This window comes from Drosophila elegans, unplaced genomic scaffold (assembly GCF_018152505.1).
Source record: "Drosophila elegans isolate 14027-0461.03 unplaced genomic scaffold, ASM1815250v1 contig_814, whole genome shotgun sequence".
In the NCBI taxonomy this organism is placed as follows: Eukaryota; Metazoa; Arthropoda; class Insecta; order Diptera; family Drosophilidae; genus Drosophila; species Drosophila elegans.
In genome coordinates this window covers 15,106,311-15,131,855 of record NW_024546167.1, presented here as the reverse complement: position 1 = coordinate 15,131,855, position 25,545 = coordinate 15,106,311, and the positions used below count along the sequence as shown (strand labels likewise).

At 39.5% G+C, this 25,545-nt stretch overlaps 1 protein-coding gene across 3 annotated transcripts in view; it reads right to left on the bottom strand.

Annotated features, from left to right (window-relative positions):
* Nucleotides 1-1,100: 1,100 nt before the first annotated feature.
* The window catches only part of LOC108149369 (putative neural-cadherin 2), a 118,719-nt gene continuing 94,274 nt past the window's right edge, over nt 1,101-25,545 (bottom strand). For all 3 annotated transcript variants that reach the window (XM_017276871.2, XM_017276872.2, XM_017276873.2), the window contains 10 exons: nt 24,285-24,449; nt 21,226-21,363; nt 17,570-17,990; nt 16,186-17,094; nt 11,878-14,203; nt 10,955-11,125; nt 8,340-8,581; nt 3,658-3,879; nt 3,414-3,587; nt 1,101-2,710 (listed from right to left, as the gene is read on the bottom strand). In XM_017276871.2, coding sequence (XP_017132360.1) covers nt 2,421-2,710; nt 3,414-3,587; nt 3,658-3,879; nt 8,340-8,581; nt 10,955-11,125; nt 11,878-14,203; nt 16,186-17,094; nt 17,570-17,990; nt 21,226-21,363; nt 24,285-24,449 — 5,058 coding nt within the window. In that variant the 3' untranslated portion in view covers nt 1,101-2,420. The remainder of the gene's footprint in view (nt 2,711-3,413; nt 3,588-3,657; nt 3,880-8,339; nt 8,582-10,954; nt 11,126-11,877; nt 14,204-16,185; nt 17,095-17,569; nt 17,991-21,225; nt 21,364-24,284; nt 24,450-25,545) is intronic.

The window sequence follows — 25,545 nt, the reverse complement described above, 5'->3', positions numbered from 1 at the left end:
GCGTCTGCTGAGACTGTAATTCAAACCAATCGAAATGCAGCCAGTAATTTGTGTTTACATCAATAATTCCTGTTTGCGTATCTCTGCGTGGCTGTTTTCGGTTGGCTTGCCGATGCCTAAAGATGCTTATTCCGCTCGCCCAGGAACTTGATGCTAATGTTACTAATTAGCTCAATTCCAGGCTGTGTGCTTCCATGCATCTGAACTGTTGAATACCGATTGGGATTGGTACCTGAACTGCGAGCTTAAAGTTATTGGAGGAAGTCAGACGAAGAAATAGGCAATAAGGCATTTCCATTTAATTTTTATAATTTGTAAAACCAAAGTACGAGGAACGATTTAAATACAAAAATTATTTCAAGGCGTCAGATTATGATCTGTAAATTATTACATGGCCGTGGCTTCTGGTTTAGAAAGAGCTAATTCCAATGATTTACCTAATCCCATTTTAACATGATTTTGAACTTACAGTACCTTAAGCAATTTTTTCACTGTCTATATAAGCCATCGTTTGTCCATCCCACAAAGAGAAGTTAAGTGGGATAACCAGAGCAGTAAGGATAAATTGATGGTTGGTGACCATATTTCATATCGATGGCTCACGCTGGCTCATTTATTATGCGCTGTAAAATGTTTTTTCCTCCTGGAAAATCCACAGTGGTGGGGGTTGAAAAACCGGGAACCTGAACCGAAAAATTTCAAAGGTCACTGCTCAACATTTTTTACGGCCTAGAGGAGATTGCGCCCCAACCCAAGCCGCCTGTTCCCCTGACAGTTTCTGGTTTTCTGTAAGAGGCAATGCATGTTGCCCTGTCAAACGCTTCGTTGAACTTGGATTCGGATACGGATTCGGAGGAGGCGCCGAAAGTGGCTTCCTCTCTGCGGCTTCCATTTGGACACCTTTGCCGGGACCTAACGGCGCGTTCACGCCACCAAATGCCGCAATGTCTGGCCCGGAAGTGGCGGGACCAAGGATCATTAGGCAGTGTCAACAAGCGGATTGCCGGATTGGCTGACATCCAGAAATCGTACTCAAATTCAGGGTATATTGGCATGGAAATTACTCGGAAATTACGGAATCACTTAAATTTTTTTGTGGCTTTATTGATTTTTAAAAAAGTATGCTTAGACGCTAACTACTAACAAATTGTCCATTAACTAACGTAAATGTAATTAACCGTTTTTCGTGTATGACTCATAATTAAATACATATTACAATATTATTATTAATACTTTCACTTTCTGTACTGGTTGTGTAGTTGCTAGTAAATGCAGAAATATGAAATTGGTTTGATCAACACTCGTATTTGTTTTCGGCTTTTCTGTCGGTAGTTAAATGTAGGATTAATTGTAGTTAATTAGTCTATTAGTTGTTTTGTTTTCATTTGTTCGCTCTACAATATCCATTAGTTTAATCATAGAATTACAGAATTTAGTATGTACAAAATTATGTTACAGTAGAGTTTCCCCTTTACCTTTAATTTTCACCAAAGTTAGTTATGATTTTTTCCTCTTATTAAATTTCTACTTTTCTCTGCAAACTTTTGTGGCTGCGTGGGTTCGGTGGCAGCTTTCAGCGTTGGTTTTCAGGGTTTGCAGGCGCCACCTGCTTTGGTGGCAATCGGACACGTTCCCCTGTCGGTGGCACACAAAAGTTGCAACGCTCAACTGGAGGATGGGCAAAATTTCGGTTTAGTTTGGTTCAACTTACGTGCTAGAGAGTTAACGCCGTATTTATACAGGATTTTTAACTAATATGTAGCAAGTTTTATAAACTCTTTTTCATTGTAGTATGCTTAATGTACTCATATCATTTTAATTGTAGAACTATTCATTGATTTCTCAGTTGGTTCAGTTGAATATCATCGAGAAGATGAGTTTTGAAAGGAAGACGCAGAAAGATTTGCAAGAAGGTGGCCTGGAAAAGTTATGATTTCGATAGGTGAACTTTGTTCCGTGGGTTCTTTATAGGTTTTCAATTTAAATACAGAACATACAATTAAATATTTATCTTCATTATAAAGATAACATAGAAAAAACTTTAACCTGTTTTAAAACAATAATTTTAAACTTGTTTTAACCATTACATTATTTTTTCCAAAGATGACATTTTATATGTAAACGTAACGAAACTTTTAAAGCAATAATGCGTAAGTAAAATATTTGTCCTTGTGCAAACGTTTAGAGATTCAGTTAGAAGAAGTAACTGAAGACAATCCCTATTTAAGCCCCTCAATATCTTATATGTGAAAAAACACCTAATACCTTAAGTTAGTCTTGAATTCCACAGTAGCCACAGTACATACAATTTAACCCTAACCAGACACACGAATACACAAAACACCTGTTTCGTTTAAAGTGTTTGCCCCATCGTGCTTACAGCTGAAACATCATTTTAACTACAACTTAACTATTTATTTTTATAATACAACTTTGTCGATGCTGGGCAGGGGCATTAACCCGCTGGCACCGCCGCCGCCAGGACCTGCCCCACTGCCCGTTGCGACCACGGCAAGGACATCGCCCGGAATGCCACCTCCTCCCAATGGCGACGATGATGAGGCTCCTGTTACATCCGCAGATCCTCCACCGCCATCCGATGGGAGCTGCTTGGCTTTCGCCTTATCGTGCACGTACATGGCGGCCAGAGCATTGAAACGTGGACCCCAGTTCTGCAGATAGTTAAAGTCTTGATTCTCATCATCAGTGCCTGGAATTGGACAAGTGGGAGTAGCCAGTTAGGGGATGTCTTCGGTAAGTGCAAGTAGGATAGCGAGAAAAGCCATCAAATTTAGGTATTTGATTGAACTTAGAAACCTAATTTATACTTAACCGGATTTTGGTATGAGTTTTTGTCAAATCGAGGTCAAGTGGCGGTTTAAATTTAAACTTTTTAACTCGACTCATTCTTAGATCGATTTTTCATAGTTAAGACATTAAGGAGCTCCATTTTTTTTATTCTCATTTTGAAAAGCTCTCATTTTAAAAAGTTATGAACTTAATATTTATTATTTTTTCTAATACATTTTTTTCGTGTATATGATAAGCTAAAATTAATATATTTACAATATTGTTGACCTATATTGTAAAAATTGTATATTTATTTATTTTGCTAATACATTTTCAAGACTTTTAGAACCATTATTTTCGTATTTTTGGTAAGCTAAAATTAGGTTTCAGAATTAAAATGTCTAAACGTTAAGCTAAAGTCCTAGCTTTCAAAAGTAATCTAATATATTTTTAATTCTTAATGCAATGATCTTATTATAACGACGAAATAACAGGCTCAAGGTTCTGATGTCATAAAAAAAATGTGTCAAATCTTTAAACTACTTAAATTATGATTGTAGACTTGTGTGGATTTTTGATGGCAAATTTCTCAGATTTGTTTAAAGTGTGAAAGAGTGCCTTACCGGAGGCCAGCGAGCTCAGCGACTCGGCGATGCTGCCGCTGCCCTCGAAGGTGAAGTTGCGCAGGTCGTCGAAGGGCGGCGCGTTGTTGTCCTTGTCGATGCGCTGCTTGCGCTCCTCCATCAGATAGGCCACGTTCAGCTCCTGGCCAGGTGGCAGCAGCGTCATCACGGGGTCTAAGTGCAAACAACCGCCCAATTACTCGGCCAGTCCCACTCGGTCCCATTTATCGCCATGTTTACTCACAGATTATGGGCATCTTGCAGGCGGCGATGTCCGGCGGTCCTCCCTGGGCGCTGATTGGTATTTGCAGGGGCGTTATGTCGAAGGCGGTCATGTCGTCCTCGCCGCCGCCCTCGTCCTCGTAACTGATTACCGTCTCCCGGACATCCTTCTCCGGACCCGAGCGCTTCTTTTTCTTGGTCGTCTTGCGTTTGCGGCTATAGAGCACGAAGATTAGGGCGAGAACTGAAAAATATATGGAAAAAATATTAAAAAAGTGTTAGTTTATTTCAAGGAAAGGTTATTCTCCAAATAAAAGAGAACGTATTAATTTTTCAAAGTATTTTATTAAGAAAGTCTCTCAAATATTCATTCGGGTTATTTTGTTTGGACTAAATTTCAGTGGTTAAATCAAATTAAAATCTTAACCTTTAATTCTTATCAACCAAATTTTTTTAAAGAATTTCTTATCATCGATAAGAGAACACACAACTTTGAGCATTTATCACAAAAAGTGATTGTCAAAAATCGGATCCAAATAATGTTTTAATTTTAATATGACATTATAACATTTTCAGCTGTTTATTTAATTACTAAGATTCTTTTCTTATAGTTGGACTAAATAGTGCCATCTTTCGTATGCCATTTCTTTAAATTATATCTATTAAGATAGTCCACTGTTTTTTCTCTCCTTCTCATTATCAAAACAGTCCTTTTTGCCCATTATGTCCGTTGTATTTTTTTTAAAGGCACAAAAAACACTGAAATTGTGAACCAAAAACCTAAGCCAAGACTGGGTGTCTGTTGGGTGTCTGTTAACTGTCAGAGCCATAACAACAACTCCATTTACATTTAATGAAGGTAATTAAATGTAGGGAAAAATGTTGTTCTGTTTCGCTTTCGCATTCCCACACTTAGTAAATGAGAGCAAGCGGAAACTTTGTGATTGTAGAAGGTAGGAATGCTCTAAAGCTTAAAGACTTTATGAAATAAAAAACAAATTCTATTCAACTATGGCTTTTTAATAATTGGTTTGTTAAAATGGTTATTAGCTCTGTGGTGCAAAAGTCAATAAGCTTATGTGTGGCAACAAATAAAGCATTCGAAATTTAAGAAGATAACGATTTCAAGGCGGCATCAAGTTGCCAACAATTACGAGAAAATCAACGCCGCTGGAGAAATGTTTTATGCTTTTTCCTTATAAATGAACTTTCTGCCTGTCGTTGCGAAAGTCAGCTGGCAGTTATTGCAACTAATGAATCCGCTTAGCCCAGAAGAAATGCTGGGGCATTAAAAACCGAAAAAAAGGGGGTGGCAAATGCGAAGAAACATCCTTGGCTGGCTTGTCGTTTTGGAGATGTCGAGCCAGAGTTTTAATTATTTTTACTTAGCTGTTTGCTTAAACCGACTGTGACGGAGTCAAGTTAATATTCCTGTCAACTGAAGCGCAAATGATAAAATGCAAGTCTACGAGAAGATTCTCTGTTGGCAGTATTTTCATTTTTTGTTAATAGTCCTGTTTACCCGACAAACAGAAGGAGCGAGGGCTGGGAGTTTTCCGAGAACATGTTGCAGCGGTTGAGTGGAGGAAAACTTATTAATAACTTGATGCTACTTACGCAAACTAAAGTAAAAAGGCAAACGCAGAAAGGACACACAAACTTAACAAGTTTTCATGCTACAACGACTCGGGGACACTCGAAATGTGCATTTCGAATGTGAATGTTTTTGGCCGACTTGTAATCCGCTTAGCTGTCAAATGACTGTCAATGTGGGGGATTCACTCCACACCTCCCCAAAACCATCCCCGTTCGAGATGTCCTGTGACTCTGGGAGCTGGAAAGTTTAATGCAACAATTACAGCATAAAGTTGCAACAGCAGCAAGAGACAAAACCCAAAGCCGCAACCAAGAACCGAATTGAACCAAAAATAGTTCACTGCCAGAGTTCTCGGCCATGGCTTGAAGTGCATTAAATTTGCCTCTCGCCGCAGAAAGGAGCGAGAAAACTTTCTAAATTATCTTGCGCACAAGTTTTACTATTAATGTGCCCCCACCCAAAAACAACCAACAGAAATCTTCGATAATTCGTCCTAAAAGCGAAGCACACCAAATCTGTTTTCGAAACTTTCGTAAATAATAGATGAGCATTCTGTAAAGTTTTTTTCCGTTTTGACAGGTGAAAATAAATTATTAAAAAAGTTAATTTTAAAAGTAAATCTCTGTACAAAATGATTTAGAAATCAACTTAATTCCATTAGTTATACATGTTTTCTTTTTTTAAGATCAAAGATAGAAAATACCTAATTCAGTTTAAAATAATAATTTTATTTTAAACACAGTAGCTAATAAAATTTTTACGACATTTCAATAAAAGGTTTCAATAAAAGGTTTCAATTTAATTATTAAGAATCAAATAATTAACCATTTTTTTTAAACCTAAAAAGCAATTTATAACGAAATACATTTTATTTTATTTTTCCAACGCTTAATCGAGTTAAATAAAAAAATTTATTTGCCTGAGAAAAGTTATAAATTTAATTACCCCATGAAACGTGCTTAAAAATCCAACTATGGAACAAAGCACTCAACTCAGTTATTGGCCTAACCAATTCGTTGGCTCAATTTGCACTAAAAATACTTTACAAAAGACCATTTTAAAGGCTGCAACCGGGAATAAAGCTTACAATATTTTGCTAAGCAGGCCAGGGCCAACTGTTCATTCATCAACCTTTAATCAACATTACCTCCGCTCCGACCAGGAAAATAAAACAAGAAGTTGTCCGAAAAACTGCACAACAGCCAGAGGAGAACATCAAGTAACCTACATAAAAACTAGCAAAAACAAAGGCAAAAATATCCTGTAAGATGAACAATGCCGGACCGAAAGCTCTTTAACGGCCTTTGTTTGCACTTAGCTGTAGCTGTACAGGACGAAGGACCCTGGTATGGAATATCTTGTTGCTGGCCTGAACTTGCTGACCAGGTCAGCTCATCAAGGCAAGGGGGCGACTTTGTAGTTCCAGCTCCGCTCGGACACTTGAAACTTTATGCTAAAATACAGTTCAGCGATTCACAGATTACACAGCAGCCGCTCCGCAGACAGGGCATGCAAAAGCGTTGACTGTAAATAATGTTAGATAATTATTTAGTTTGTTTTTTTTCACCCCCCTTCACAAAACTTTACGCCACTTGGCGGGGAATCAACACAAACCGAAGACAAGACTGCTGCTGTCAGATTTTATGTTTCGCTTCCTGAGATATTTTCACATCATAAAAAAGGGACGAGATGAAAGTGCTTTTGTTGGCTCGTCGTTTATTTATTGCGCCTATTTTGCGGTTTAGCGGCTTTATGGCCACTTCCAGTCTTTGTTTTTCCGCCCGCAGCCAACTGTGTAATTATCTGCCTTAGCAGCGACTAATTAGCTTAGGCTTTCGCTTTTCCTTTCGCCTTTTGTTGTTGTCCCAGCTGCAACTTTGGCGCAAGTACTCATTTAAGTTCGCCCCCCCTGGCCGGATAAATCAGCGTCACTTTTAAATATGGCCAAAAATAAATGGCCTACAGTGTGCCAGAATTCACAAAGAGAAAGAGGGGCATAGAAAACCAATCTGGAATGGGCGCAAATGCTGCGCTAATTGAAAATCCCTTTAAATCCCAGACAAGCTGGCGAAACGAAAATAGATTGTCGCGCATTGCGTGCGAGGAAACGCATTTGCATGGGCCGGCTGCAAATAAAGGAAGTGAAAAATAACCAAATGACCAAAGCCACTTAACACTAGTTCGCGAAATCCATTAAGTGCTCAGAATTTTGTTGAAATTTTATTCCATTTTCAGAGATTTTTTCAAGCAATAAAATGGCCCTAATTGGCTTAGGCAACGTAGTGAATGAACAACCAACGAAAAGTGGGATGAAACTGAATTGTCTCTATTCAAAATGTTTTTGCAAAAAGGTTAAATTCAATTTTTTATGTATTTATTTATTGATTAAAGGTATTTTAAGCTTCTGAAATTTATTTCATTTTAGGCTAACTAATTAGAAGAGATCAAAAATATAGTAGGGTTGTATAGTTTATATGACCAACTCAGATAAAGTTCGTATTCATTAAATAAAAGAGTTTTATAATACTTTACAATGAATTACAGCAACACTTAATTCCCATAAATTCTGAATGGCATTTCACAAATTGTTTCCTTAACTATTCCAACAATTTATACTACTACTCCTGCAGACAACATGTAAACTTTCCTCCTCCTTTTTCCTCAGCTTAATTAGCCGCTATGCAAATATTTTTGTCCCCTTTTTTTTTAGCTAAACCAACAAATTGCCCCTGTCTGGGCATAAAAAAGTGTTACAAAAATAAAGCAACGAATACAAGATTTGTTGCCACTTTATGCTGTGCAAAATGCATGGGTCTCCTCCATGTTATTTTTTTTTTGCCCACACAGGGTCGCGACTGTCCAAACAGATGTCAGTGTCGTTACATATTTTTTTTTGCTTTTTGCGGAGGTGGTTTTTCCTTTAGCCCCCACAGCAAATTGCATTAACATGGGAAAAGAGGAAGGGAATGGAGGGTTGGAGAGTTGAAACGCAAGCAATGTTGCTGCTTAAGCCGCTTAATTGTCACACATGAATGGGAAATTTTCGGAAGGAGCTTTGCAGGCCGCTTTGGGGGTCTTCACTTGCGGTCGCCGCCGCTCGTACTTACTCAGTATGATAATCAGGCAAACGAAAATCGCCCCCAGGGCTCCCATGCTCAGCTTCAGGCGTTGGCCCTCCTGCACCAGCTCACAGTTCTCGCCCCAATAACCCTCGGGGCAAATGCAGCGGTACCGGAGCCGTGGCTCCAGATTGATGCAGGTGGCTCCGTTCAGGCAGGGCAGGTCCAGGCACTCGTTCCTGTCCACACAGCCCTTGGTGTCCGAGGACATGATGCGACCCTCGCTGCAACTGAAACGAGACGGAACGAAAAAAATCGGCGGATGGGAGAGTTATTACGAATTCAAAGGCGATTACGGCGCAGCATGGCAAATACATGCTGCCACAAAGATTTTCTTGCTTCTCTTTGCCCCTACACTCGGGAAAAAAATCAAATAAAAATCTTAATGGATAGATATACATGTACGTTTTAAGTAATCAGACGATTTATGAACGCTGCAGAAACGAATGCTGCCACAAAAATTTCAGTGTTTATTGTTTCCAATACACTTATAAAAATTAACCTCAATCAGTAAAATTAAAATTGATTTTTACAGTTACACAGTCTTGTAAGCAAATAAAAAACTATTATTTAAATTAATAAATAATTAACTACCGATAAGCAAAATAAAAGTTAGGTATTAAATGAAAATGAGTGAAGAAACTAAAAAAAACACTAAACGCATAAATTTAGCCTTAGTTTCAAATTAAAAAAAAAATGTAAAACACAAAATTCTGGGTAATATATAATGACAACGTTTTTCAATGAATTCTTATCTTTCGCCCTTAAAAAAAATTATTACAGTCTATGTAAATAGTATGTACCAACTTTAGATCTCTAATTTTTTTTTTCGAAATAAAAACTCTTTTTATTTTGGCCCAAAGTTGTGCAACCAGGGGATAGAGTAATTCCCCCATGAGCTGCGCCCCCCTCAAATATTTTTCGAAGCGCATTAAGGGCGTGAAGTTTTGGTTAGACAGGAATCCCTGGACAATGTAGCGAAGGGGAAATTAAAGTTTTAAGCGCGTAAAAAAGCAAAATTTTAAATTTCGCACATTTTGCACATTTAAATTGAGCCATTTCGTGTTGCAATTTGAGGGCAGCTGCTTGTCCGACATCTTTGGAGTCGCAAGTCCTGAGTGAGTGACACAAATTCCAGCCGAGCCACTGCGCTAACTGCTGCCCACAGCTTGCTGGGAAATTGGGGCTAAAGTAAGCATAATTTATGACACGTCGCCACCTGAAGGCAAGGCGTGTGCCACTATTTAAATTTATCTCAAAAGAAGAAAGAAAAAAAGACCGCAAGGAGGCGAGCCTGGCGAACACGTGTTTTAAAAGCAGCAGCAGGCCCAGATGTTCCCGTTCCCGAAAGCAAATGGAGCGAGAAGCTCACAGCTGGGGGTGCTTAGTCTTCCCCTGAACGATGGTGGGGATGGGGAACGACTAGGACATGATGCAGTGCCAGATTGGGTGTCCTTGCCGCCTGTCGTCGGCTCTCGAATGGAGTCACTCCGCAAAACTAATGATGTGGAAAATGTGCTCTGCTCTCGGGCCAGAGAACTGGAACTGCCATTGCCACCGCTACCATAGATGGCGACCCATCATCGATGAGGTGTTGCAGAGTCAGAGCAGAAGCTCCAGGATCAGGAGTCGTGCCCCAGATTCCCAGCCAGGCAAACATAGATATTTCTATGTGCAAACACTCGAAAAAAAAGTAATATTTTCCAAGCACTATACTTAAACACGGAGAAAATCATATTTGAGTTCCTAAACATTTTTCTAAGCAAGAATTTTTGTAAGTTTGAATAATTTTAAGAAACGTTTGAAGAGAACTATATTTAAGGTCAAGTGTATTTTGTAAAAAAGATAGGAGCCTTACAAAATAAATAAAGAAGGCAAATGAACAACATCGTTGAAATAAATCAATTTTATTTTAAAAAAATAACAACAAAATTAGTTAGTTCATGTAATTAAATATTTTCCCATTATAATTTTTTATACTAAATAATCTGATATGTTAAAAAATTAGGTGGTATAAAATGCAAAGTTTTGTTTTACTATTTATGTTTTTAATATATCTGGTTTTTATTTTTCTTATTTCTTTTGTATTGTTCAACTTCTCGGTAAAATTTTTCTAGGTGAAACCTTCTATTTCTGCGGTGTCTGGCTTTCCATGAGCAAACGAAGACAGGCAATGACAATTGATATTATTTGTTTTGCATTCGGAGTCAATTTGCTGTTTGGCGTTGTCTGTGTGTCTGCAGCTGGAAAATGGCAGGGATATTTTCTCGGAAATATGTATACCACTCCTTGCTCGCTTCCACCTTAATGGCTTTCTGATACATAAATTGATGTTTGCAAGTGATAACTTCCTTTGCCATATATGATGTTTAAATTATGCAACTTTTGTTCAAAAAATAGTATGTTAAACTCTACTTATCAAGAAATAATGAACGTATTTGTACGTTTGTAATTTGTTTCGATTTAATTAGGTCTTTTGGCTTGCCATCAAAGGCAAACAAAGGGGCTGTAATTAAATCGGAAACCCAATAAATTACTATGCAACGCTCACAAAGGAAGTGGAAGTGGTGGCCAGGAAGTCAAAATGAAAAAGCTGTACTTACGTGCACTCGTATTCGTTCCACAAGTCGACGCAGTCAAAGGGATCCGGGCAGATGACATTCGAGCAGGGCCTATTCGAGGGGCAGTTGCGTTCCAGATTCCGGGCCATCGTCGCCTGGCCCCACTGGGTGCCATTCATGGCCGGCGGCAGGGGCAGGTGTTTTCCGTCCAACCTGCCGGCCGGAAAAGGGGCGGGGCAAGAAAGGGGGGCAAAAAGGAAAATTATGCATGAATGTCGGCAATCGAAGTGCACTAAAAATTTGTCCCTTTCCTGTTGTCTTTGATTAGCTGGGTGCACTTGTACTCGCACTAACTTAAGCAGCCTTATTTCGATTTCTAGAACATTTGATTTGCAAAATCATCTAATGGCAAAAAGTTTAATTGCAGATGTTATTTAAGTACAGTTCACTTACAAAATCTCTTCTTTTTCGATGTCTGATTTATTTTAAGCTCACAAAAAAAACAAGCAAAATGCTCTTTTTAAATGCGCATGTATTTTTTTAATTTGCAAAATGGGTAGTGATGCCTTTTTATTTTTAGTACTTTTTATAATTAGGGCTTTATCAGGAATATATGGCTAAGCAAGTTCAAGGATTTTAAAATATTGTTTACATGTTTGTAGAAAAGTTGGTAAACGACTTAAGTTATTATTCAAAGGTGTATGGCAAAACAACATTAATTTAAAATCGAAGTACTAATATTTGTAGATATAAAATTGGTTTTTAATGTTTTTTTTTCTTGATTAAACTTGATTTTGTATTTTGTATAATAAACTGTCAACCATTACAGTCGATACAATCAGTAACTGAAGTACTGAAATAAACTGTTTAAAAATGCATGTCTTTGGCTTAAATTTGTTCTAAAATCGGAAGAGTAAAAGAGTGTCCCAGCAAAGTGAAAGACTTAATGCGGGATTAGCCCTCACCTGATGTCGTCCAAGCAGCTCCTTTGAAAGTCGGACTGCACCTCAAAGGTCTTGATGCCCGTATACTCGGCCTTGCCGCCCGCATAGACGCCCTCCTGCTTGTCGATGCTGAGCCACTGGTGGCCGGTGTAGTGGAAGGACTCGTTGTACCGCCTCGACTCCCCGCCATCCAGTTCCATTAGGGCCGCCGATCCATAGCGACTAACGCGAATCACATGCCACTGGCCATCGTTAACGGCGATGGCAGTCAGAGTCAGCAGTTGCTCCTCGTTTCGCAGCGAGTTCAGGTTGTAGCGGAACTGAAGGTGGCCCCTGCGGAGCTCCAGGATGGCGTACTCCCTGTGGTGTTGATCGCTAACCCGGAACAGTTCGCCACCCTGCTCCCGCGTTCGAAATCTCAGCTGCAGTTGTGTGGAAAATCGATCGGGCTCGAAGCTGAGGGCGAATTTCACATAACTCTGGGCCTTGAATGTCGTTGGAATGGTGGGCACATTGCAGCCGGGACCCATCCAGCCCGGCTGACAATGGCACTTGGCCTGGACCAAACTGGCCACGCAATTTCCATGCTCCCAACAGCGGGCCGTGTGTTCGGTTTTCAGGCAGACTTCATCGGTTTGCGGACAGGCGGGAAAACTATTGCGGGCCAGGGCCGGAAAAGCCAGGTCATAGTGCTCGGAATTATGGATTACATTGCGTATACAGCCATCGAAGCCCTTGGAGCTGAAGGCATACTGCCAGTTGTACAGCGTTTGATCGAAGTGCTGCCTATAGAGTCCGCCCAACTGAAGCGGCTGGTTTAGATTTAGCGACTCTGAGAATGGGGGTATCTGCCCCCTCGCCTGACACGCATTGTCATCGAATTCCGGCGGAGTGCCATCCTCCATTTCGGAGACCAGGGCCGTGCGGCAAAAGTCCACAACCATCCGCACGTTTTCGGAGTCCCAGAAAATATCCAAGCGATGCCAGACGCCATCGTCCAGGGTCTTCTTTGTTTTGGCCCTAAGTTCCAGAGTACCCGAGCCGAAATCTACGAGAAGTCGCGGATAACCCTGTTCCAATTCGATGGCTATGAAGTCACTGACCACGGTTTCACCCGCTTTCGGTGGCACAATGGGTCCATTGTACAGTATCAAGCCGTCGGCTGCCCGGGTGATGAACTCCAAACTGAGGTGGGATTCCTGGCATTGCTGGAGTGGAGGGTACCAGGCCCAACCGTTGCCGCGAAAACTCCGGGTGGACTGCTGGCATCGCGGACCATTGTAGCCCAAGGGGCAGGCCACGCACTTCGGACCATTTCGGGTCTCCACACATCGGCCGCCATTGTAGCACAGATGCGACCTGCAATTGTGATCCTGATTGGTGAAGTTCCTGGCCCGACAAACACACTGCGCACTGATATCCAAGCGAACTCCCACCAAAGCGGTGCGATTCACACTGACCGTGTAGGGCTTTTTACCCAACTCCACCTTGGAGGTGCACGAAGTGGAGCCACATTTTCCCCTGCCCTCATGCAAGCACTCGTTTATATTGACCATGGTGATGTTCAAGCCCACGTCCTTTTCAATCTCTTCCCGGTGCATTTGCACAACGCCATTCAAGCGAACTGCCTTGAAGAACGGCTGTTGCGTGGCAGAACGGGCTGCAAAGTGAACATCGGTCAGGGGATAGGAAGAACCTTCCTTAAGTTGCACACTAAACACGTCAACATTATCGCGATCTGTGTACAACAATTCGGCCAGTTTGTTACGGAACCTTTCCAACTTAGAGGGCTCCACTTGATTTTTGACTGGGTTCCAAGTTCTCACGAAATCCTCATCGGTTATGTGGGCCAATCGCATGGAACCAGCTTGCTGCACCGCCTCTGCTGTTATGTCGCGCACTGTAACGCTTAGGTTGGCGGGGATATCCTCCTGACCATGTTCACGGTCGTAGACCTTGAACCTCAGCTGATAGCGACCTCTCCGCGTTCCCGCTCTCATTGTTAGAATTCCCGTATCCGTATCGAGCTTGAATCTTTGATGTTCCTGAACCTCCCAGTAGTATTTCTTGTCCGGAACATCCCAATCGTCGGGATCGTTGACGTAGACCCTGCCTATCTGTGTGTCCTGTGACTGTCCTTGGTAGTTATACACCAACACAGACTTGCTGCCCGGCTGCATTTTGTTGTCGTTCACATCGCCAATGGTCACGGTGAGAGTACTGGTGCCGGTCATCGCAGGAGCTCCGTTATCCTTGATCTCGATGGGAATGGCATAGGTCTTTTGGACCTCGCGATCGAAAGGACGAAGGGATGAGATGATGGCCACGCCATTTCCACTGTCACCTCCTGAAAAGATAATTGAAAATTTTTTTACAGTTTTATATTTAAAGGCATAAATAAATAAGATTGTCAACATTTAAATGCATTTTAGTGCAATCGGCTAGCTTAAAACATTTACAGACAAAATTTTCAAATTCCATCGATCGATTTACACATTCCAATACCATTCAACGCGAATCTGTTCCACTGCCTTTGGCCAAACTAACCAGAAAACGCTAAAATCAAACAACTTGCAATTCGAAACCGAACCACTTCACCACTGCCACTCTGCTCTTCGGCACTCCAACCAATTCAGTTCATTCATTCAAGGCAATTGCCACACAATCAAAGTCGAAATCAAACGCTAAACCAAACTGTGTTTGCATAGTAATGGTGATTGAATTATGTTTCAGACAATCAGCATCATCAGCATTGTTTGTGCCACAAAGTTAGTAACCGAAAAAAACTCAGTAAAAGCCAACAGAGTGCAGGGAGAGATAGAGAAATCGTTTGGAAAGTGCCAGAGAAACAGGGAAGCGGTGGAAATGTGGACAGAACCCAGCCTCGAGGCATCATCTCGGTTGATGCAGTTGACCATGTCCGGCCGGCTTTTGTTTTCATTGCGTTTTGGTGTATTCCTTGCATGGACTACCCCTAAGAGTACATGCGCGAAAGCAAAGGTTTTCAGTTTCAACTACATTTTCTGGGAATTTTTTTAACTATTGCAACCATAGCAAGAACACTGCATGAGGTAAGTCTTATATTGCCTAAACTACCTTGCCTTTGCATTAGAAGTTGAAAGAAAATTCTAGTGATTTAGAACGGATTTAAAAGGGCTTTAAGAATAAATCCCGAAACCGACATATCTATGACTATGTTTAATTTCACTAACTTTAAAATTAAATATTATTTTTCAAAATATTTAAATTTATTCCCAAACGATAAGCGTATTTATAGAGCCACCACGAAATACAACTCCGCTCACAATCTTCATTTTCAATTCTTTTTTCTGCTCTCCCCTTTTGTAAAATGGAAATTGGTCTACACTACGCCATCGTTGGGAGTTATTTGAAACAAAAACTCTGAACGAAAAACCCGAAAAAAAGAAAAACTTTCGAGAGTACCCCCAATAAAATCGATCAAATGAAAGAAAATTTGAGGTGTCACTTGAATGCTGTCCCTGACTTTGACAGCAAGTTTTTCAATTTTCTCGACCAGTTTTTCTGCTTTGCCAGTTTGAATTTCAGGGCTCATTTCTCATTTGTATTCGTGCGTCCCTCTGTTTTAGGGTCCATCCTCAATGATGTGTTTTTATCACTTTCTGCTCCTTTTATTTTGTGATTTTTTGCCGACCTGGCACGTGTTCGAGTTTCAAGTGTCTCTTTCTAAGCGAAAACCCAAAGCGCTTTGGGGTATCAATATAAATAATTGATTTTCAAATACAGAATTAATTGTTTTCCCATAAACAAATGCAGAGTCTAAATAAATAATAAAAATAGGTCGGCTATTCGCTTGATATTAATTTGCATAATTACTCTAATGATATGCGTAATTGGTATAAATTGCTGCGACATATCTCATTGAATGCATTTTTAATCAAGCAAATGCATTAAATATGTTCAGCATTTTATTTGGTAATTTTTCCAAGTGTTGGCGATTATTTCTCATTAGGTTTTTTGCTTTGCACCAATGTGACAGATGTTGGGCTTAGTGAGCGTTTAAACATATTTTGCATCATTAATTATGCAATGCGATTCGCCCTCGGCTGTAGTTCGTACACGAGTTTGCGATTGCGATTAACATATAACTATTTTTTATTGGCACCAGAAGTTGAGTTTCAGCAAAGTGGTAATGGAGTTGAAATTATTAAATTAAATTTGTATTTTGAATAATTAAATGCTCGTTAAGTCTGTATTTTAAATAATTAAGCGTTCGTTTATCTTTTTTCAAAGCAAAATAAGCTATCAATTATTGCTATCCTTTATCCTTATATTAGTAATTGTACTTACTGCGATCGTACTCCACTTTAAATCCCGCTCTTATTTCATCGCTGGCCAAGGGATCCAGTCGAAAAGTGAAGGGTCCGCCATTTCCCCTTTGCCGATCATCTGCATCCTTGGCTGCCACCTCCACAATTTTTTTCCCAGACACATTTTCCGGCAAAGTGGGCTTATAGTCCTGCGCGAAGGTCGGTGCATTATCATTCACATCCTTAACAATCACGGTAAGGGTTGCAGTTGCGGTTCGAGCAGGGTTGCCATCGTCAATTGCGTGTATTTGAATGTGATGACGATCCAGGGTTTCCCTATCCAACGGTCTTTGTATGCTCACCGCTCCCTTATCACTTATGGCAAACTGCCTTCTTCGATTTGTGGAGCGGACTATTTTGTAAATAACCTTGGAGTGGCCACCCTGATCGGCATCACTTGCCTTGAACTGCTCCAAGACAGTTCCCACTTTCGTGTCCTCATAGATGGAAACTTCTATGTGCTCGCGATCGAATTTCGGAACATTGTCGTTGATATCCCGCAACTTCACAACCACCCAGGAGTAGGCCACGTGGTACTTATCACTTCCACTGGGTCCATCGTCGCCCTTGTCGTTCACCTGAATGCGAAACCGGAAACCACTGCTTTGCAGCGGATCCTCGTAGTCCAGTGGCTGGATGATTTTCAGTGAGCCCGTGCCGTCGCCATTGCGCACCATCGCAAATTTGTCCGCCCCGAAACCACTGTTCGCCACCACCTTGTATTGGAACGTGTTCGTCTCGTCCTCGTCCTGAACGGTCACCGTGAGAATGGGCGTCTCCGGGATGTAAGTGCCATTCGTTTCGTCCACCTCCGTGAACCACTCGTCCTTCGTGAACTGCGGCGGCATGTCGTTGAGGTCCTTGACGCGAATCGAGGCGGTGCCGGTTCCTGCAAATTGAGCCAGCAAACAGAACAGAACAGACAGAGTGCATCAGATGGGAGTCGACTAAACCCAGATACAGTGGGAGAAATAAGAAGAGGGACTCTAAACAAACTTTATTTATGTTCTTGATAAGTTATTTGCCTAACCAAAAATTTGTTTACTTTTTGATTTTTCTTTTACTCGTTATTGCGCAATGAACATGTATTAATTTAAGATTTATTGGTGTTTTCCAAGCGAATGCCCATTAACGGAAATTTTGTAAGCTTTAATGATGCCCCTGAGTAAAGGCTCAATTTCAAAGCCAAATTTAACTAAAGACTTATGTAATTGCAATGCCAAATCTATAAATAGCAGCAGACATATTGTGGCAATCGGAGAAGGCTAAGCGAATTTAGATACAAATGCCAGCCTCTGGGCTTATGAAAGCATATTCGCAGCTGGAGAAAATGATTGAGTTGGGGCACATAGACCAATACATACCCTTGAGACCGCCTCCGTCCATCGCAACCACTTGGATGGAGTAGTCCGGAGTGCGTTCCCTGTCCAGACAGCAGACCGCCGTTCGGATGAGTCCCGTCTCCGGCTCGATCTCGAAAATGGGCGCCCCGGTCTCCTCCTCGATGACGTTTTTCTCTATCGAGTAGATCAGCTTGGCGTTGGTGCTCTCGTTGGGATCGTCGTAGTCGACGGCGGACATGGTCATCACCGAACTGCCGGCGGTGCCGTTTTCGGTGACGTTCCCAAAGTAGGTGCCCTGCGGGAACTGCGGCGCATTGTCGTTGATGTCCTTCAGGTTGACCTGGATGTCCGCATAGCCGACCAGGCCCTCGCCGCCCTCGTCCTGGGCGAATACTGTGAAGCGCCACTGTGGCCTGCCATTGGGCTGATCACGGTCCAGAGGCTGTGAAACCCAAGTTACACACAAATTATTAATATATTCAATACAAAATATTCAAAAATTTGTATAAGAACAAAAAATTCCAATTTCGGGTCAGGAAACGCTTTCACAGTAATATCAATTTAATCCAAAATTGTTTTGTGCGTTTGATTCAAAAAAACCATTCTCTTTAAAAAATGTATTAACATAAGTTTACCTTTAAATATATATGTTTTCTTATTGACTAAAATATATTACTATTAAAACAAAAGGTTCTTAAGTCAAAAAAAAATATTTCTGATTAAAAATTGTTATCCATATTCCTTATCCCTTAATTCAAATTATTATTAAAATTGTTTAACGCCTTTAAAAAAAAATGGAGTCAACTATGTACATATAATGATAGGAAATACATTTAAACAAGAGAACATTTTTTACTGTTTGAAAGAACTACTGAATTTCTCAAAGTGTTGAAAATGGATTTGATTTGGCAGCTGTTTGTTTGCTTGCAAATTATTTTATGCCCCTCGGTTAACTATAACTGAGTCTGAGTTTTAGACCCTAGAAGCCCATGAGCCTCTGGTTTGTTGTTTGTTCCTAACCTGGCTTTGATGGCATTGTGGTCGTAGGTGGTCTTACACACACAAGTCTGTTATTAGATTTCTCATTAAATGAGTTATCCACACGAGATTGCATTGGCAATGACAAAATAAAAGCTATCAATTCGATTGAAGCGTCCTTCAGTATTCGTTCGATTTGTTTGTGTTTGCCAGTTTGTTGGCCCTGTCAACCTTTTGGTTTTGGCCTGGCTTTGGCTCCTATTCAAATTACCCTTAAACATTGCTGGCTCAGCTAATGCATATAGTATTATACCTTAACGAAATGTATTCAATGTGTTGGTATTTGTGGTCTCTCTGAAGGACAATTTGCTTTACGATGAATTAATTCTATAGTCTTATTGAAGTAAATGAAAGCTTAATCTTTAAGTCTGCAGGCAAGAAATGTGTTGGCTTGGCTAAAATATATACTAGAAAGACTCTAACGTGCTATTTCCAAGAGAATATTTGAGTGGTCGAAAAAGCCTTGTTATAAATTTATTAGTCACAGTTATTCAACATTTTTTCTTTTTCATTTAACTAATTTAATTTAATATTAAAATTGTATTATTCTAAGCTAGGTCTTAATAACAAAGATCTATAGACCCTTAAAATAATATTTTAAACTAGCTGACCCGGATAACGCCTTTCATTCCATTTGACTTTATTTGAACCACACCAGATAACCAATTCGATTGTCGTTCGCTCAGCTGTAGGTAAATAAACTTTAAAACCCCGTTCGCTCAATTAAAGCAGGGGAAAAAATGGTTTCTCTGTCTCGTGACACGTAATGCAATCGCAATTACAAATTAAATGCCGGCAAGTGGCATCCGCCAAACGAAGAAGCCCCCGACCTCAGAACCCTCTCAACTCGCAACTTTTTTTTCCAAACCCCATTTTCCCGCCTGATTTTACACACAATTTTATGCGAGGCAACCGCGCCACCAATAACGAACGACGAACGTCATTTACATGTGGTTGGTTGTAGAGCGTCAAAACCACAAATGCCACATGCTGTCGCTGCCCCGCCCACTGCCACCCAACACCTACATCCCACTTTAACCCTATCGCATCAGAGAACTGCCCTATCCGCCGGCAACAAAACAAATAAAGCCAACCGCCACCGGCAACATTTGAACATTTTATGCAGAATGCGAATTGGAGTGGTGCTTTTCAAGGCTCGTACTTTGTAAGGTTCTGGGATGTCCCTTAGATAAAAAAATAAATGAGAAATATTTAACTTCGCTAAATTGTAATTCAAGCAATGATTTATGGTTGCCAAACAAGAGGGTATAATATATTTAATTTTAATAATCGAAACTTATTAACAACAAAGTAGATTAGATTCGGTTCCGATATCTAAACATAGATCATTTTTGTTCTCACTTTTAGTTAGCTTGGAAATATCAATATTTAATTTGAGATCTAAAACTTATTATCATTTAATTATCAATTTTGGGAACCTATACTAACCAGTCATTTTAGTTAGCTTCTATGAACCCATTTACTTCCTATTTTATAATCCATAGTGAGCAACACTAATTTCCACTCGTTCGCTTGGTGCCACTTTGACTCGTTAGTTTTTATGGACTTTGTGCGAAATTAATTGGAGTCATGTATCTGACAACCGACAGTGGCACTTTTTTTTGCATCTAAATGACATTTTTTTTGTTTGCGCCATGGACCATGGAACAGTGGGCGTGGCATTTGTGTGTGTGTGTGGTTTGACACAGTTTTAAATTAATCATACGCCGCCGAACCGCGTGGAAAGCTTTACAATTTACAAAAGTCGCGCAATCGAGGGTGGTTAAGGGATGACAGCAATCAGAAGCCGACAAAAAGTGTTAAATATTGAACACGTTTTCAAGCTCGTCCGGCTATGAAAAGAGTGACGCAGTGGCAAAAAAGTGAAAAGCAGTGTCAAGTCGTTCAACGCTTTTTGTGAATATCTGTACGTTGTAATAGTTTCATTAAATTAATATGGTTTCCAGAAGTCTCAAAAATATTAACAAATATGTTAATAAAAAAGTATTTAATTCAATAATAGTTGTTTTGTCTTTAATAGACCTTATTTTTACGAAACTAAACTAACTTTTTTAATATATATATCTTTTAAAAAGTTTAACTTGCTTCTTGACCAAACTAAATTTAACAAATTATATATTTTAAGTTGTACTTTTTGAAGTAATCATTTTTACTACCTATAAAGTAAATGACGATTCCCAGAACTAATTTAAAAAAGCCTTTTTGACAGCAAAGCTCCCAAGGTTAGCCAACCCGCATAAATTCAGGGTAGACTGTAGACCCATTTCCATGTCGCTGTAACCTCTCATTTTTTTAACTGTTCACTCGTCACACAATATAAACTGCGCCATTGTGTGAGCACAAACTGTGGCTCAATTGTGAACGGCCAAAGCGAAAGCCCCGCTGTCAAAAAATAGCCCCCCGGGGCTTATAGAGTACCCCCGGCTAAAGTACAAACAAAAAAGTTATTTCCCTGTTTTTTTTCATTCTTTTTTTTTGGATTGAGCTCCATTTGCACGGTTTACTGTTAGGGGGGCCGTCGCGAAATTTTAACTGGCTTTCATTACGCTCGTTTTACGAGGGGACTCGAAATTGGAATCTGTTTAAGAACGCCAAACAGTGGACCCACGCTCACTTACCTTGAGTACAAAAATATCGCCAGTCGTGCGATTTATATCAAATTTACTATTCGCTGGATTATCAGGGTCGATGCCCTGGCCAGTGAGGAAATATACAATATTTATTGGTCTATCTACATCGCCGTCGGTGGCTGTGACCTGCAACGAAACGGAAAAGAGAACGAAATTCGGTTGGTTACAAAAAGTGCATTATTCGGCGGGGATAAAGATTCAGGTTGGGGAAAACTGGACGCTGCTTACAATATTGGAGGCTATAAATCAAATATGCAAATGAGCCAAATGCTTTAAATGTCCAATAAAGGACAACGTGAATGTTGAAATGGGAAAAATACGGTACGGGGTCGGAATAATCTGGACTGTGGGCGTGGCTGGTATTTTTCCTTTTACCCGCCAGATTGCTTGTAAATTTATGCTTTGATTTTTTTAGTTCTTTTATTTTTTGCACATTTTATTTTGCCCCTCTCTTGGCCATAAAATATTTTCATTGAAAAAAGAGAAAAAATGCTAAAATTACAGAGATTTATGTAATTATTCAATCGGATTTCGGTCTTTTCTTTTGTTATATTGTTTTATTTTTACTTTGTTTCGTTTTCGGTTTGCGATTGGTAAATTAAATCAGCATTTAGGAGCATTTTCTTGGAATATTTGATCATAGGCAAAATTGTTATCGACTTTGATTGGGTTCAATGAAAGGTTGGGCAATTGAATAAAATCAAATAAATAAAGTGCAATCGAGAAGTTCTCTTAATCTGAAATAAGCTAAAAATACATGGTAAATATCTAGAAATTCCTTTAGACATTTACTTGTTTAAGCCTCTTTGCAGTAATGGGAATAATAAGTGAGTGATTAAATTTTCTTTATGCGCAACGAGCAGGATGAAAACTTACAAGTTATGGTAATCGCTTCTTAACAACAAGACACAACACAATAGACGAGCATTAAAAACAAAATGAATACACATAAAAATATAATTTTATAATTTTTGTGCAAACACTATTGTTGATTAAGCCAAAAAAATTAACAATTTAATTAATGTGAACAAATCAAAATAGTCAATTTATTAAAATCCGGCCAGTCCAAAAAGATATGAGGAATAGGCGATGATTTCGAGTAATGTTTAAATTTCAGATATCAGTATTCTTATCGGTAAATTTAAATGCTCAATTTCAAATTTGAATCGATCAGATTAAATCATTGTTTTTTTCTTTCTGTGCAGTAAACGGAAATCTCTTTACTGATGCCGAGAACAACGGAGTTGCAAAGCCTTCTAACAGTTGTCGTGTCAATTAAAGACAATAATTGCCTTGTTCAGTTTGCATCTCATCTCTCTTTGTATCTTTTTTGCCTGTACAAAGTGGATTGCGGACTGTGCAGATGTATCTATGGAAACAAAACCAGTTATGCACGAATCCTGCATGTGTGCAACCCATTTTCTATTATAATAAAAGAAAGGAGAGTTTCAGATGACAATTACAAGCAAACTTGTAGCAATATCCTCTGGGTCCTTGGTCCATTAAATCATCGTCACGTGTTAAGTGCCTGCCATTCCCACCCATCCCAATCCCCATACCCATACCCAAATCCATTTTCAGCAGCCATCCGCTTCCCGCTGCACATTCACAATGCGACAATTTACGTTAAATGTTGAACACAATTTGATATGACAAAAGAGTTGTCTACGTGCCATCATTGTGCCCATTATTATTGCCCCGCCCATTTCGGTAGGCGGAAGCGAGCCTTCGAGCTGCGTGCCATTGTCCTCTGGCCCAGCATACACACATTCCCGGTCGCCCGTTTATGGCCATAATTTAAAGGCCTTCGCCACCAAAAACCACCCACCGACCTATAGAATCCTCGCAAGTGCTGCACTTTATATAAAAATATTTGCATTTCATTTTCCAAGCACAGAAATCAATTTGCGTCCAAAGGTGTCGGCGCCAGCAAACGCATTCCATTCAGCTTGTATCTCCACAAATGCGGCATACACGCGTATATAAAAATATCGCCCATAATGGGACCTGCCGTAACAATGCTCCTCCGGTAGAACTTCGGCCTCCCATAAATGTGTAATTAAAAATTCGCCTTGTTTTTTCGCCGCTTCTTGTTTATTGGTTGCGTGTACGCCCGCTGAGCTGTGCATTTTTAATTTGTATTTAATGTTAAAAAACGAAACTAGTGGGCAATAATTAAATGCTCTTCTGATCAATGGCAAATAAAATAAAAGAAAGATTTTATGACCTCTCTTGATTTAAGTTTCGTCTATTCTTAAGCACGATAAAAAATATGTGCAAACTCTATATATTATTTTGTGTTCAAATATATTATTATTATAAAAAAAATGTCTTGATTTCTAATAATTTGTCTTAATTGAATGGAAGGAAGTTGCGTTTTTCTATCAATTTTATCTTTTTCCCCAGATTCCCGTTTTTATCACATATAAATGGTATTTTCCTTAATGCTTCAGTTAAAGTGTATTCAAATTTTGATGTGGTCATAAACTTGCCTTTCACTACACTGGTCTTTATGTTGGTAAATGATGGCATGAATAAAAGTCGCTTATACGAATATGCATATATATATTTTTTCGTTTTTTTTTCCTTACATGAGCATGGCTGTTTGCTTACGCTAGTAGTTGATGAATGTATTTGCGTAAGTGTGCGCTTTTTACTGCCGTTGCGCAACTATCACGTTATTATTAATGAATGAGTATTTATTTGTGTTTACGGATGAATTGCTCCACACAAGTCAAGAACTTTTCTCTGAATTTTATCCCACTTTTCCGCATTTTCGCTATTTTTCCCAGTCACATTCTGTGCGCTATCCGTTCGCAACTTGAGTTTTAAGCCTGTTGTTTTCCCTCGGCCTGCTATTCTCTTTTTTATTGCAAAGTTTTTGGCTTTTTATGCAAATTACGTGTATTGAATATATGGTTTTCTGCTCGTGTTTGTTCTGATGTTCATGCCGTCGACCAAGTATCAATATTTACATTGTGTAAAGCCAATAAGGCGATAAACTGTGCCCCAAAAAGACGGACAACGTTTTTGAATGGCAAACTAACCTGCAGTATGCGTTTGGGCAGATTGCGATCGTCTTCTTCAGTGATTTGTGTGCGATATGTTTGACGATCGAATACGGGTGGATTATCGTTGACATCGCGAACGTTGATCACAACGGTGGTGTAGTTGTTTTTGCGATTTCGCGTCGCCTCCAGCCGCAGTTCGTACTGTAAAAAAGTTTGATATTGAATTATATTAAAATGTATAATATTTTCATAACAGAAAATTAATAGTAAACCAATAAAAAAAATTTTTAGGTAAAGCCTCCGCCACTTTTGATATGTTAAAATTCTGAACACAACCGCTTCACGTCCAACCAGGTAAAACTAAATAATATAATAAATGTACATGCACATATATAATACCCTGCAACTGACGCGAAGCACTGCTAATGCAGCAAAGTGAGTAACAAACAAACTTTTTACCTAATCCAGTAAAAACGTTTCGAAAGTTAAAAATACATTTATTGGTATTTCCAACGGAAATTTTGCACATATGAAAAAATTGACAGTGCTATCAGCAAAGAGATTTATTCTGCCCCAACGTTTTTAATGCGCCTGATGCCGAAAAATCTGCCACTGTCGATTCACAATTTGAGCAACATAAGCCAAATTCGCATGAATGGTCAGTGAAACTTTTTTCCACGGGTAGAACAAAACAAATTGCAAAAAAGTAGAACCAAATACGAAATTGGCAACACATGTTCCGGCTGCTGTGGCTTGTTGTTTTGGTTGTGCCACTGCCAGTGCTTGTTGCATGGCTGGGCATTGACAGCTACACGGATTTCCAGTCCTGTGGGGAAGCCAAAACAAGTTGCGTATAGGTGATGACTACGCGATGCAGGATGTAGGGGGATTTCCATCTTGCACACAGAAAAAATTGCCAAAAATAGTATTTAATTGGGTGGGCTTTTTCATACTTAAACGGATTTTATCATATCGGTGTTCCCAGACAGCACTGCAATAATTTAATTTTTCAATAAATCAAATATAATTAAAAGCTTAGAGCAAAATTTAAGAGAAATAGTGGTAGTAACCGTTATAAAATTGAGTATATAAATATAAAAAAAAACGTATTTTAGAATATAAAAAGAAACTAAGGAAAATTTTATATATATTTAATAAAATATTTTGGGTTATTATTAATTTTATTAAGCCATTCGTAATTTTCATAATCAGCATTTTTTTCAGTGCTCGATGGGTGCGTTAACAATCATGTTCAAAATGCGCATTGGGAAATGTAACGACAGCTGTAGCTGTCTAT